Source organism: Miscanthus floridulus, chromosome 7 (genome assembly GCF_019320115.1).
Source record: "Miscanthus floridulus cultivar M001 chromosome 7, ASM1932011v1, whole genome shotgun sequence".
NCBI lineage: Eukaryota > Viridiplantae > Streptophyta > Magnoliopsida > Poales > Poaceae > Miscanthus > Miscanthus floridulus.
Window position 1 is genome coordinate 21,985,495 of NC_089586.1, and position 10,722 is coordinate 21,996,216.

Consider the following 10,722-nt stretch of genomic DNA (forward strand, 5'->3'; position numbering starts at 1 on the left):
GCAAGGGCTCATCGAGGCAGCCGCGAAGACACAAGGCCACCTCCTAGGTCGCCCCGCTATGTCGATTTTGGTTGTTGTTCCATTTGTGTAATATCGAAACTAGAGGTCCTTTGTTAGGATGGTCCAGCTACAACTCTTTTAGGTCAACTTCCTTCGGCGCTCGATAGAAGCGCATCATCTGTATGTTTAAACTCTTATTATTATTACAATGATACGCAAATATTTTGCGTATTCCAGAAAAAAAGTCAAAAGACAGGAAGAAGGGCAGCGCTTTCACAGTTTTGAGATATAACTTTTTGTTTGTTCTAAAAGGCAAAAGGTGCTGTACTATTATATCAAGCATATACACCATCGCCAAACATTTCCCCCAACAAGATAGGAAGCAGGGCAAACTTTCACAGTTTTGTGATATACAAAGCTTTTGCTCTGCTAAAAGACAAGATGATATACTGTCAGTTCAATCAAGCATACAAAAATGTAAGCCAAAATATACACCCGGGCACTAGAATCGACTTTGCTGTTAGCAAGCTGGGGAAAAAAGAAGAAAGCAGCCAAAAGTGTTGAACAGCCAGAAATCCAGAACCTGACAGTAAATGCTGCAAGGCACCATGACAGATCAAACTTGCAATCAACCACAGGGTGCCATATATCAATTAAGAACAGATCAATACAAAAGTTTATCTAATCCCAATCAGCATAGTTCAACATTGTCCTAATTTATTCTAGGTCTTGAACAAATCACACGAAGAAAAGACAGGAACCAAGCACACAATGCATACCTAGCAGAGGTGCTTTCGCTTCAAGGAGGAGAATCTTCATGTACAGGTCAGTAGAAGACACCAGGTCAATACCATGATCATGTCCATGCAAGTGGGAAGGTCGCTTTGCCTCTGAAAAGAATCTCAATAACAGTATATTTCTAAGATTAACAAACCATATGGAGTTAGCAAGCCAGTTCTTTCCCCGGAGAAACATGAGTCTCAAGACATGCTAAAAGCATCATATTTAACATAACTAACTATAATGTAATAAAGTAATAAAAAATAGAATTAGTTACAAGAACTACTGCCTACAGGTGAAATTATCATGTCTAGAGGAGCACAGGAATCTGCTCAGCAACAATGCGAAGCCATATCTCACTGGTTGCGCCATACGACCACAGTACCACTACATCTTTCCAGAAGTAAATGAGGCTTCAAAATGGCATGTACACTAGCCGCAATGTCATCCAATATCAATGCTGATAGAGTGCCCCTGGCACTGCGCTAAAGATGTACAGAGTAGGAGTCTTCACTGGCCACACGACTGACAAGCTAGATGTCTACTGTTCCTCCTTTATTTGTCACTCTGATACCTCACCACTAGCACCTACAATCCTAGCTAGGTCTTGGACGATTTGAGACATTGCTGGTCTGAATTCCGGTTCCTTCTGCATAATAAATTTGAGAGATCGGTAGCGTGAACCTTGAATGCATCTTGGTATTTTTAGAAAAGAGTGCCAACCAGAATGCGATAGTGAATAGAAAAAAAAAAGGGCAGACCCAGTACCGGAGGCTCCCACATGAGTGGGGTCTGGGGAAGGGAAAAACCGAGGCAAGCCTTCCCCCCGCAAAATCTGTGGAGAGGCTGCTTCGAACCCGCGACCTGGTGACTCAGTGAGACAGCTCTCACCACTGCACCAGGCCTGCCCTTCGCGATAGTGAATAGAAAAACAAAAACAAATACTTCACCTGAATATGACGGAATGTTTAAAAAGAACTACAAACATATACATGCAATAAAAAAGGGCGTACCCAGTGCAGAGAGCTCCCGCTCTGTGCGGGGTCTGGGGAAGGGTGTCGGTGGCAAGCCTTACCCTCGCCTGTGCAATGCGAGGAGACCGCGACTCGAACCCGGGACCTTCCCGTCACAGGCGGTAAGACTACCGCTTGCACCAGGCCCGCCCTTCAAACATATACATGCAATAGAATAACTTATATTATGTCTGAAATCTTGGACTTCCAACAGAGGAGAGAAGCAGACAACTTGCCGGAAAGGCTGGAACTCAGGTGAGCACAGACTCTATACTTGTGCTGATAAGGTGTTGTAAACCAACATCTATTTCTACAGCACAATAAAAAAAATCTCTCGAACACACAGGAGAGCTGTGTATCATTATATTAAGAAGAAAATAGGGGTAAGAACCCTTACAACACCACACACACCTCCAACACAATCAAAACCAAACTTGTATACTACTTGCTCTCAGAGATAGATCTAGTCTTATTGTCTAAGAAAACAGAGCAAACCAACCAATATGTTGGCAGCTAACTGAAATAAACAAAAGCTACTAATGCTATATGATTAAAGTATTAACACAAGGTTTATACATGAAAGGCAGGACCTTCATATATGATTAATTCTAATATGAGAGAATGTTTATGATGTTTGTGCTGTAACTGTAGAGAGATAGGGCATAAATAGTTTTGCATGGAAACCTGAGCATGTAAGGTTAAGAAGCTTAGAGTTACCCGAATACAGCCACTGATGATATCTGCAAAACGTGACAACAGTATCACGGAACACTCTCCTCGGATAGAAGGATCAACCATCTTTGACAGGGACTCCATGTCATGAAACTGAGAATCAGCCCATCTAACAAGATGTTGTTCAGCACGTGGACGTGAGCTGCACATTCCAACATAAAGAGGTAGAAAAAAATGAGTTTTTAGGAGAGAAGTGATTCAAATAATTGCAAAACGCTCTTGTTTAACATGCATATTACAATGGATCTCTGACCTTTCATATGGCTTACGACCAGTAAGAAGTTCTAGCATCACCACACCGAAACTATATACGTCGCTTCGATGAGTAAAGGGCTCAGATTCATGGATTTCAGGTGCTTCATAATTGAGTAGAGCTCGCATACGACCTGATAGCTGAGATAAAAGGGAACACTATTATAAGGAGATTTACATTCATACTCCCAAAGAAGTAAAGAAGAAAGTATTAACGATAACCAAGTAATCTAGGTAAGTCAATTTCCAATTGTTTTTCCAACAGAGCATGGCATAAAATAGTTAAGATGTGGCAAAGGCTATCCAAGCTTGGAAGGAAATCATTTGATGAGACCTGATAGGTATCATGGGTTGGGAGGTGCTAGCTATACATGCATCAGTATTCTCAATGTTTGGATGCTCTCTGTGCATGTCCGTGCACCATGAAGGTGTTATGCTCTATGAGTACAGTTCTTTCAGCCACAATTTTGTATTATTGATTACGACAAAGCTGAATAGAAGAGGTTACCTGTGTAACAGAACCAGACGCCATCAATTCTGCCAGCCCACATTCAGCAACACGTACTGAGCATCTATTGTCAAGGAGCACGTTGGCTGGTTCAAAATTCTGGTGTACTACAGGAGGTTCACAGGTGTCATGGAGATACCTGAAAGAAAAGCGTGAATAGTAAATATACAGATTGTGATGGCATCTCTTGAAAAGCTAAGTTTAACACAAACAAGGTCATGAATATAATATCTAAGTTGAATACAGCTTACTCTAAGGCTTTTGCTGCATGAAGAGCAAGCTGGAGGCGAGCATTCCAGGATAATGGTTCATCTAGATCCTCCCCTTCATGTAGTACATCATGTAATGTTTTTCTACTGAAGTGGTTATACACGAGTAACCGCTGTTCATACTCAGCACAGTATCCAACTAATTCAAGAATGTTAGGGTGTCTAATATCTGATATACGAGCAACCAACTCTAGAAAGTCATCTACTGGTATTCTTCCATTAGCATTATCAATCTTCATAACTTCCAGTAACTGCATAGGACAAAAGAAGATTCAGCATAAATCACTCGCTGAGTAAAAGAAGCAATACTTGATACATACTTTGCCATCAGGAAGTTCTGCCAGATACACTTTTCCCAATCTACTCTCCCTTATCAAATTTTGCTCTTGAAAACTATTTGTATATTGCTGAAGTGATGCCACAGAAAAGGATGTTGCAGATGTCGAGGGACCAGTCCTTGGCGGTGTGCTAACTCTTTTTTCCGAACGTACAATGGGATTTACAGTTACTTTTTCAACGGGAGGTGGTGATGGCAGTTTTGGAGGTGGAGGTGGCGGTGGCGGTGTTGGGGGTGGTGGTGGAGGCGGAGGAGGTGGAGGTGGAGGTGGAGGAGGCACTGCAGCAAAGATCTCTGATTCTGTTCGCTCCAAATTAATTACATGCTCTTTTCTCTTTTCAGGAGGCTTCTCAAGGGCAACTGCCAACAGTTCATGATTAGTATACACATATATACTTGAAACAGCATTATAGTAACAAAAGAAATGATGGTCAGATTTGAAAGCATATATACCTGGTACAGCTAAATTTATTTCACGGGGCTTCTTTCTTTCAGGAACCTCAGATGAACCTGTTAGTGAAACTTGAAAACCATGTATCATGATACGAAAACAACAGAAGAAAACACATAAATACATTGCAGAATGATCGATGAAAGTTGACCTTTTTGGGCTTCATGTTTAGACTGCACCGAAGCTTGCTTGCTTTTTGGCTCCTCAATCCTCTGATGCACCCTACCTAATTGAGCCGCGGAATAATCACGTCTAGACTGTCTTTCTTGATACTTGGACAGGCAAAAGATTACCAACAGCACTAGAACTATGAATAGCACAATAGCAAGAAGAACATATCCAACAGTTCTGAGGGTTGAAGACTTGTTCTTCTTGGATAATGGAGAGTTGCTATTTCGAGCAGTAGATCCACTAGAAGAGTTTGATGCTGCACTAGATGGTGGAGGAGATCCTGAAGGGGATGAAGAGGACGATGGTGTTTGTGTTGGTGTAGATCCTGTAGGTGTTGAAGAGGGTGAGGTAGAGGGAGCTATGCTGGTATTAAAAGGATTCCCATCATTTCTGTAGGCAAAGAAGTTAATGAGTTATATGTAACCGGTCCAATCGTCGAAGTGTTGAAGGATAGGACAGAATATAGAGAAACAAAACAGGACTAATGGGCTGCACCAAGAAGTTTGCAATTGGTAAAGGAAAAGTATCTCACTTGAAGTTTGGTATGTTCAGCAGCTTCGGAGGAACTGGTCCAGAAAACATATTATTCTCTACATTTCTGTTTAGAGGTACATAAATTATCAGAAAGAGGTACTAATATTGCATGCATGACAGAACATTTAGGATAATAAATTATTTGGAGTGTGAATTTAACATCAATTGGATTTAGACTAGAAAACAATTATATGCCCCATGCGTCATGTGAAAGGGATGTTGGTATATAATTCATGCAACAGGCTGCTGTTTGTTGTAGAAATCTGGTAGGCAAGAAACAAACTGTTGTGTATCCACTTTCCTGGGAAATAACTGGACCCAAAAGCAGAACTGGTCAATTATATTAGAAAGCCTAGACCAACCTAGGAGCAACTGGATGGTATTTTATTTTATATTAATTAATCAATTAATTAATTAATTAAGAAGAAAATAGGCACCCAAATTTTGCCTCGACGAGGACTTCAACTTGGGTGGTCTGGGCATACATCCACACCCTTGAGGCCTTGACCAACTGAGCTAGCTCAGCTTCTATCAGTTATATTAGCAAAGGGCTCCACAAAAAACAGTGAAATAACTTACTCTGTCAATGTTTTTTTTCCCTTTCCAATTAGCAAAACTATGCTAAATGTGCATTTACAACAACTATTCTGTGAACTATACTTCTGAGCCTGAAAGCCTTAGAGAGCACTAGAAGGCTCTGACCTTTGCTGAGGAAATTCATGGTGGCTTCGCTAATACAGCATAGAGTTACTACATTGCAAATCTAGAGCTAATTTAAGTCGCTTATCATCATAACCTGTAGCTTAGGTTTAAAGCAATAGACCTAGAGAATATTAGTTGCAGGCAGGCATTTTTTTTTTGTTAAACCAGTAGGTAACTGACCAAATAATGGAAGATGTTCTGCTTAATTTGTAGATTAGGATGAATAAATGAACAAGTTAATTGACAACAGAGAAGAGGGTGTGGACATACAAATCTTTGAGGGGGAGATCCTGCAAGACATTAAGGGTCCCAGATAGTTTATTATCTTGCATGCGCCTGTGCAATAGAGGATCATGAAAGAGTAAGTACAAGGTAAGAGGGTAAAAATAAAAGAAAACAGTTGTAGAATTACAATGTAGTCAGTGACGTCAAGCTTCCCAATGAAGGTGGTAATGAACCACTGAAGTTGTTGGAAGAAATATCCCTGTAAACAAAGGTCAGGTGTCATCAAGCAGTTTGCATGGAGGGAGGGAGGGAGGGAAGGAGGGAGAGAGAAAATACAGATTTACAAGTCCCGTGAGGGAATCAAATGCATCTGGTAGTTTTCCATCTAGATGATTATCATTCAGTGACCTGGTAAAAGAGGATCTTGACTCTTTAGTCAATTAACTGATGGAAGTAGAAAACAGTAATGTATGGTCCTGTCGTTTAGGAGGAAAAAGAAAAGGAAAAAGGAATTACATGGCTGCTAGACTAAGGAGTTTTGATAATGACATTGGAATGCTTCCAGTTAGTTCGTTATCTGAGAGAAACCTGCAGTAGCAAGGAACAAAATATCCCATCATCTAACCACAACTAAAGAAAATGTCAAGAGTAAGGATAACGCATACAGATTCTGCAGTGTGACTGGTAGATCTTCCGGTATGGTTCCACCGATATTGTTGTTGCTAAGATTTCTACGATGACAAGAAAGCAAACAATCACAAAGCTTGATGAGATACGAGGACAACATAACTTATACCAGTATATAAAGTGTCCTCTGTTCACCTGTTTAAACAGTACATTAGAATTGGTACAGCCATTACCATTGGCAAAAGAAAATTGTGAAGATCATGCCCTTACATTTCAGTTATTGAAGTGAAGTTCCCCAGGCTGCCTAGCTGTCCTCCCAAATTTGCAGCATTGAAAACTCTGCAAACAATGAGTTGATAAAAGCACAAAATAGAAAAGTCTTACTGGCAAAAGGTGACATATAGAATAACTGGCATACATTGAGGTTATACTTGAGCCGGTACATGTGACACCCTGCCAGCTCTCACCACAGGGATCTCCACCACTAGCAGACCATCCAGGCAGCTTTGGTGATCCAAGTGCAACATAAAGTCCATTTATAGCAGAAACTGCATATGAAAGTAAAGCAATGAGCAAATGACAAGCAATGTTTTCAAATCGTGATATGGACTCTAGTCGCCTGGGCACCGACTAGGTGATTAATTGTGACTAGGCATCGACTAGTCGTGATTAGTTTGGGGTTCGTCGACAGGTCGTCCAGGACAGCTTAAATAAGGCACTTAGCTTAGCGTATTAGCATCTAGCAATTGGCATCCAGGCAGCATAACAGGCAGCCAACCATACATGCAAGTGCTAAACAAGAGTGCTTATTAACCTAAGAAGTTCTTAAATCTGAAAGTTCATGATAGTAACTAGTACTAAAAGAAACTATGAAAAACAGCTTGTCAATCGTCGTCATCAAAAGTCCAGTTTGCAGCACATGCAGCACATCAGCATTCAGCCATCCAAAGCAATATCCAATTGGAAAGCCCCCTCCCTCTTCAATCCTGGCTCCAGATTCATCCTCCTTCATTTCTTCATCTTCATCTTCCTGAGTTAGAAAAGTGGGATCATGTCTGCCACCAAGAAGTGCATCCTCCTCACTGTTTTCATCATCTTAATTGGTATTTTCACTTCCAGCAACCATTGACCTCGGACGCTTCCTTGCATAACTGCAGTGGGAATTGTGCACTTTTAGGCCGACTAGAATCACCAGAAGCTGCTGTTTTCCGACTGGGATCATCACCTCGAGCAGCACTATGAAAATTACAACCACTGAGATTCTGAGATGCACCTAAAGCTTCATTGGTTCACGTTCGCTCAATTCAGCTGGCGGCTAGGTCAAACCAGAGGATCTGTATGTAACGAGTATATATAGGTGGTGGTATGGGCCTTGAACGCTACCAGGTTAACCTACTGAAGCCCAAGTTGCTTTCTACAGGCTGATTGTTCGATTGCAAAGCATCAACTAGTCGTTACTAGTTGACGATTAGTCATCTGATCGAGCAACTAGTGACTAGGTAAACTAATGAATCGCTTCACTTGATCGATGTCCAGGGACCGATTTGTCGATTAATTAATCGAGCGATTTGAAAACACTGATGACAAGGCATTATAAACACAACAAATGCCTAAGTATGCAACCATACTTAATCAAGCAATCTAAATGTATACCAAAGGGCTTTATATGTTAAGGGTGTCAATTACTTCAAACAAAATTCAGAACTGTATAAAACATGTATGGAGCACCCTGTCATGAACTAACCATTTTTAGTCATTTACATTTTGTATTAACTCTCTGCCGCTAAGACCTCTGTCTGAAACAGGTACTGAGCACATTGCCAGTGAGCCTGTTCGCTTGCTCGTATACAATCGTGGATTATAAGCTGGAACAGTATTTTTCTCTCACACCAAACCAGCCAGCAGTAAATAATCCACGATCGTTTACGACGAGTGTGAGAGAAAAATAATGTTCCAGCTTATAATCCACGATCGTATATGAGCAAGCGAACAGGCTGATGGCAACACTGCATTCTCATTTCTTTATTTATCTTTTGGCATTCACCAGAAACCCAGCCCTCTGCCACTCAGAGCTCAGCCTGTGTTCTCCACTTACCAACTCCTGAGACTGTAAGCTCAAGTGCACCCCTACGATCAAAGTTCCCAATGTACCACAGGTAACCTACAAAAAATCATACTACATCTATTTGTCCTTGACTATTTTCAACAGGTACTGAATCTTTAGGAAGCAGTCGTGCTCCTCCCCCGTTGCTATCCACGGATGACGAGAATAAATTGATAATAACACAGGAAGCCGATGCCACCAAATCCCTCCAGGACCATAAACATCGCTCTCAACCCCCAGACCGAAAAGCACATGCCAATCGCTGCGTATCATCCATCACTTTGGTTGCTTCCACAGGCATGCGGGCACGAATTCAACGCCGCCATCAACCCCTCGCGTACCAGACCAGTACGCCGTGAACCCGCGCTACCGAAACGGCTTAATCAAGCAGGGCAACCAAATCAATCTGCATTTCTCAGCGCCCACCCACCCAATCCCCAGTGCAACAGTACTACAGCACCAAAACAAAACCCAACGATTTCTCATGTCAGTACGCATCCGAATTCCGTCACCCTCCGCAACAGTAAACTCCAATCATCACCGCGCAAACAGCAAAACCCAACCAGACAAACATTCAAGCGAGCACGACGAACCAGTCGGCAGCCCGTGTAGGCAGCTGGTGGCAACTGCCAACAGCCAAGTTACAATCAAGCGGAGGAAGCGAAGCGAGACGAGAGGCGAGCAGGGCAGGGCGCATTACCGTCGCCGGCGTCGGTGACCGCGCGCGCGCGCCGCGGCAATGCGGCAGCGGCGATCAGCAGCAGGACGAGGACCGACGCCGCCCCGGGGCGGACACACCGGCCGCCCCCCGCAGCCCCCATCGCTTGGTCGGGGGCCGGGCGAACTCTCGGACGAGCAGCTAGCAGCGCAGCGGCAGCACCACCTCCGCGGAGCAGCAAGGAAGCATCAGCCGCCGCGGCGGCGGCGATCGCGGATACCGAGGCGGCCTGCGTAGATCTATAAGAGAGAGAGGGGAGAGGTGGATTCTCTGAGGTTTGCTTTCCCGGAGCACGATTCTCCCCCCTCTGCGCTCGTCTGCCCCCGTCTGTTTTTGTTGGCTTCTAAAATCTAGCTGTAAGGAGTGGAGAGAGATAGAGAGACTGGGGCGTGGCGGCGAAGTGAGAGAAAGGAGAGGAAAGGAGAGGGAGGGGAGCGTGGGGGAGCAAGCAACGGGCGTGGAAAGGTGGAGAGAGAATGAGTGGGCACTGTGTGGGAGTGCTGACTGGTGAGGTGAGCGGAGGTGGTAGGCTTCTGCCTTTCTGGGTCATGACTGGTGAGGTGAGCGGAGGTGGTAGGCTTCTGGCTTCTGCCTTTCTGGGTCATTTGTCGTCATTCTTCGGCCGTTTCGGCTTGGGCCTTGTTTAGTCCAAAAAGTTTTTTTTTAAAAATACTATAGTAGCTATTACATCGAATCTTACGATACGTGTATGGAGCATTAAATATAGACGAAAAAAAATTAATTATACAGTTTGGTTGGAAATCGCGAGACGAACGTTTTGAGCCTAATTAGTCCATGATTGAATACTAATTGCCAAATAAAAATGAAAGTGCTACGGTAGCCAATTTTCCAAAATTCGCCCAACTAAACAAGGCCTTGGATTATAAAGCCTGTTCGGAACTGTTGCTTGTTCGTTGCTGGTTCGTGAGAAAGTACTGCTGACTGGTTTGTGTGAGAAAAATACTGTTCCTGACTGGAAACACTGTTTCACGTGAACAGTGCCCATGTGAGATGGCTGGCCAGCACCAGCCAGCCAGCCAAACAGGCTGATAAGCTGTAATAGTATTTTTCTTTTATACCAAACTAGTCAGCAGTACTTCTGACTTATAATCCACGATCGTTTCAGTCGAAACGAACAGGCCGCTTATTCCCGCCGCATGTGGCCTTTTTAAATTTAGTGTGTAAAGTTGGTGTCGGTTGTCGCATGCTGTTTTCGATACTAATAAAAAATAAATTACAGGATTTGATCGAGAGATAAATTTATTAAGTCTAATTAATCTATCATTAACATATGTGTTA

The 10,722-nt window shown here is 42.9% G+C and overlaps 1 protein-coding gene across 3 annotated transcripts; it reads right to left on the minus strand.

Moving 5' to 3' along the window:
* Window positions 1-350: 350 nt before the first annotated feature.
* On the minus strand, window positions 351-9,914 carry LOC136466714 (protein STRUBBELIG-RECEPTOR FAMILY 3-like). Of its 3 annotated transcripts, XR_010761416.1 has the most exons (18): window positions 9,406-9,911; window positions 7,020-7,149; window positions 6,872-6,940; window positions 6,640-6,705; window positions 6,491-6,562; window positions 6,311-6,382; window positions 6,162-6,233; window positions 6,020-6,085; window positions 5,046-5,111; window positions 4,494-4,903; window positions 4,345-4,401; window positions 3,875-4,251; window positions 3,537-3,805; window positions 3,286-3,424; window positions 2,779-2,918; window positions 2,511-2,667; window positions 780-1,429; window positions 352-596 (listed from the first exon to the last, which is right to left on the minus strand). XR_010761416.1 is itself a non-coding variant. In XM_066465208.1 (17 exons), exons 1-17 carry the CDS (start codon window positions 9,524-9,526, stop codon window positions 1,343-1,345), a joined length of 2,370 nt encoding a protein of 789 aa, XP_066321305.1. In that variant the 5' UTR covers window positions 9,527-9,911; the 3' UTR covers window positions 351-1,342. The 3 variants fall into 3 exon arrangements, 2 of the variants coding, with proteins under 2 accessions (XP_066321305.1, XP_066321304.1); XM_066465208.1 differs by having other exon boundaries at window positions 351-1,429; XM_066465207.1 differs by lacking the exons at window positions 352-596; window positions 780-1,429 and having other exon boundaries at window positions 1,436-2,667; window positions 9,406-9,914.
* Between the last annotated feature and the right edge of the window lie 808 nt (window positions 9,915-10,722).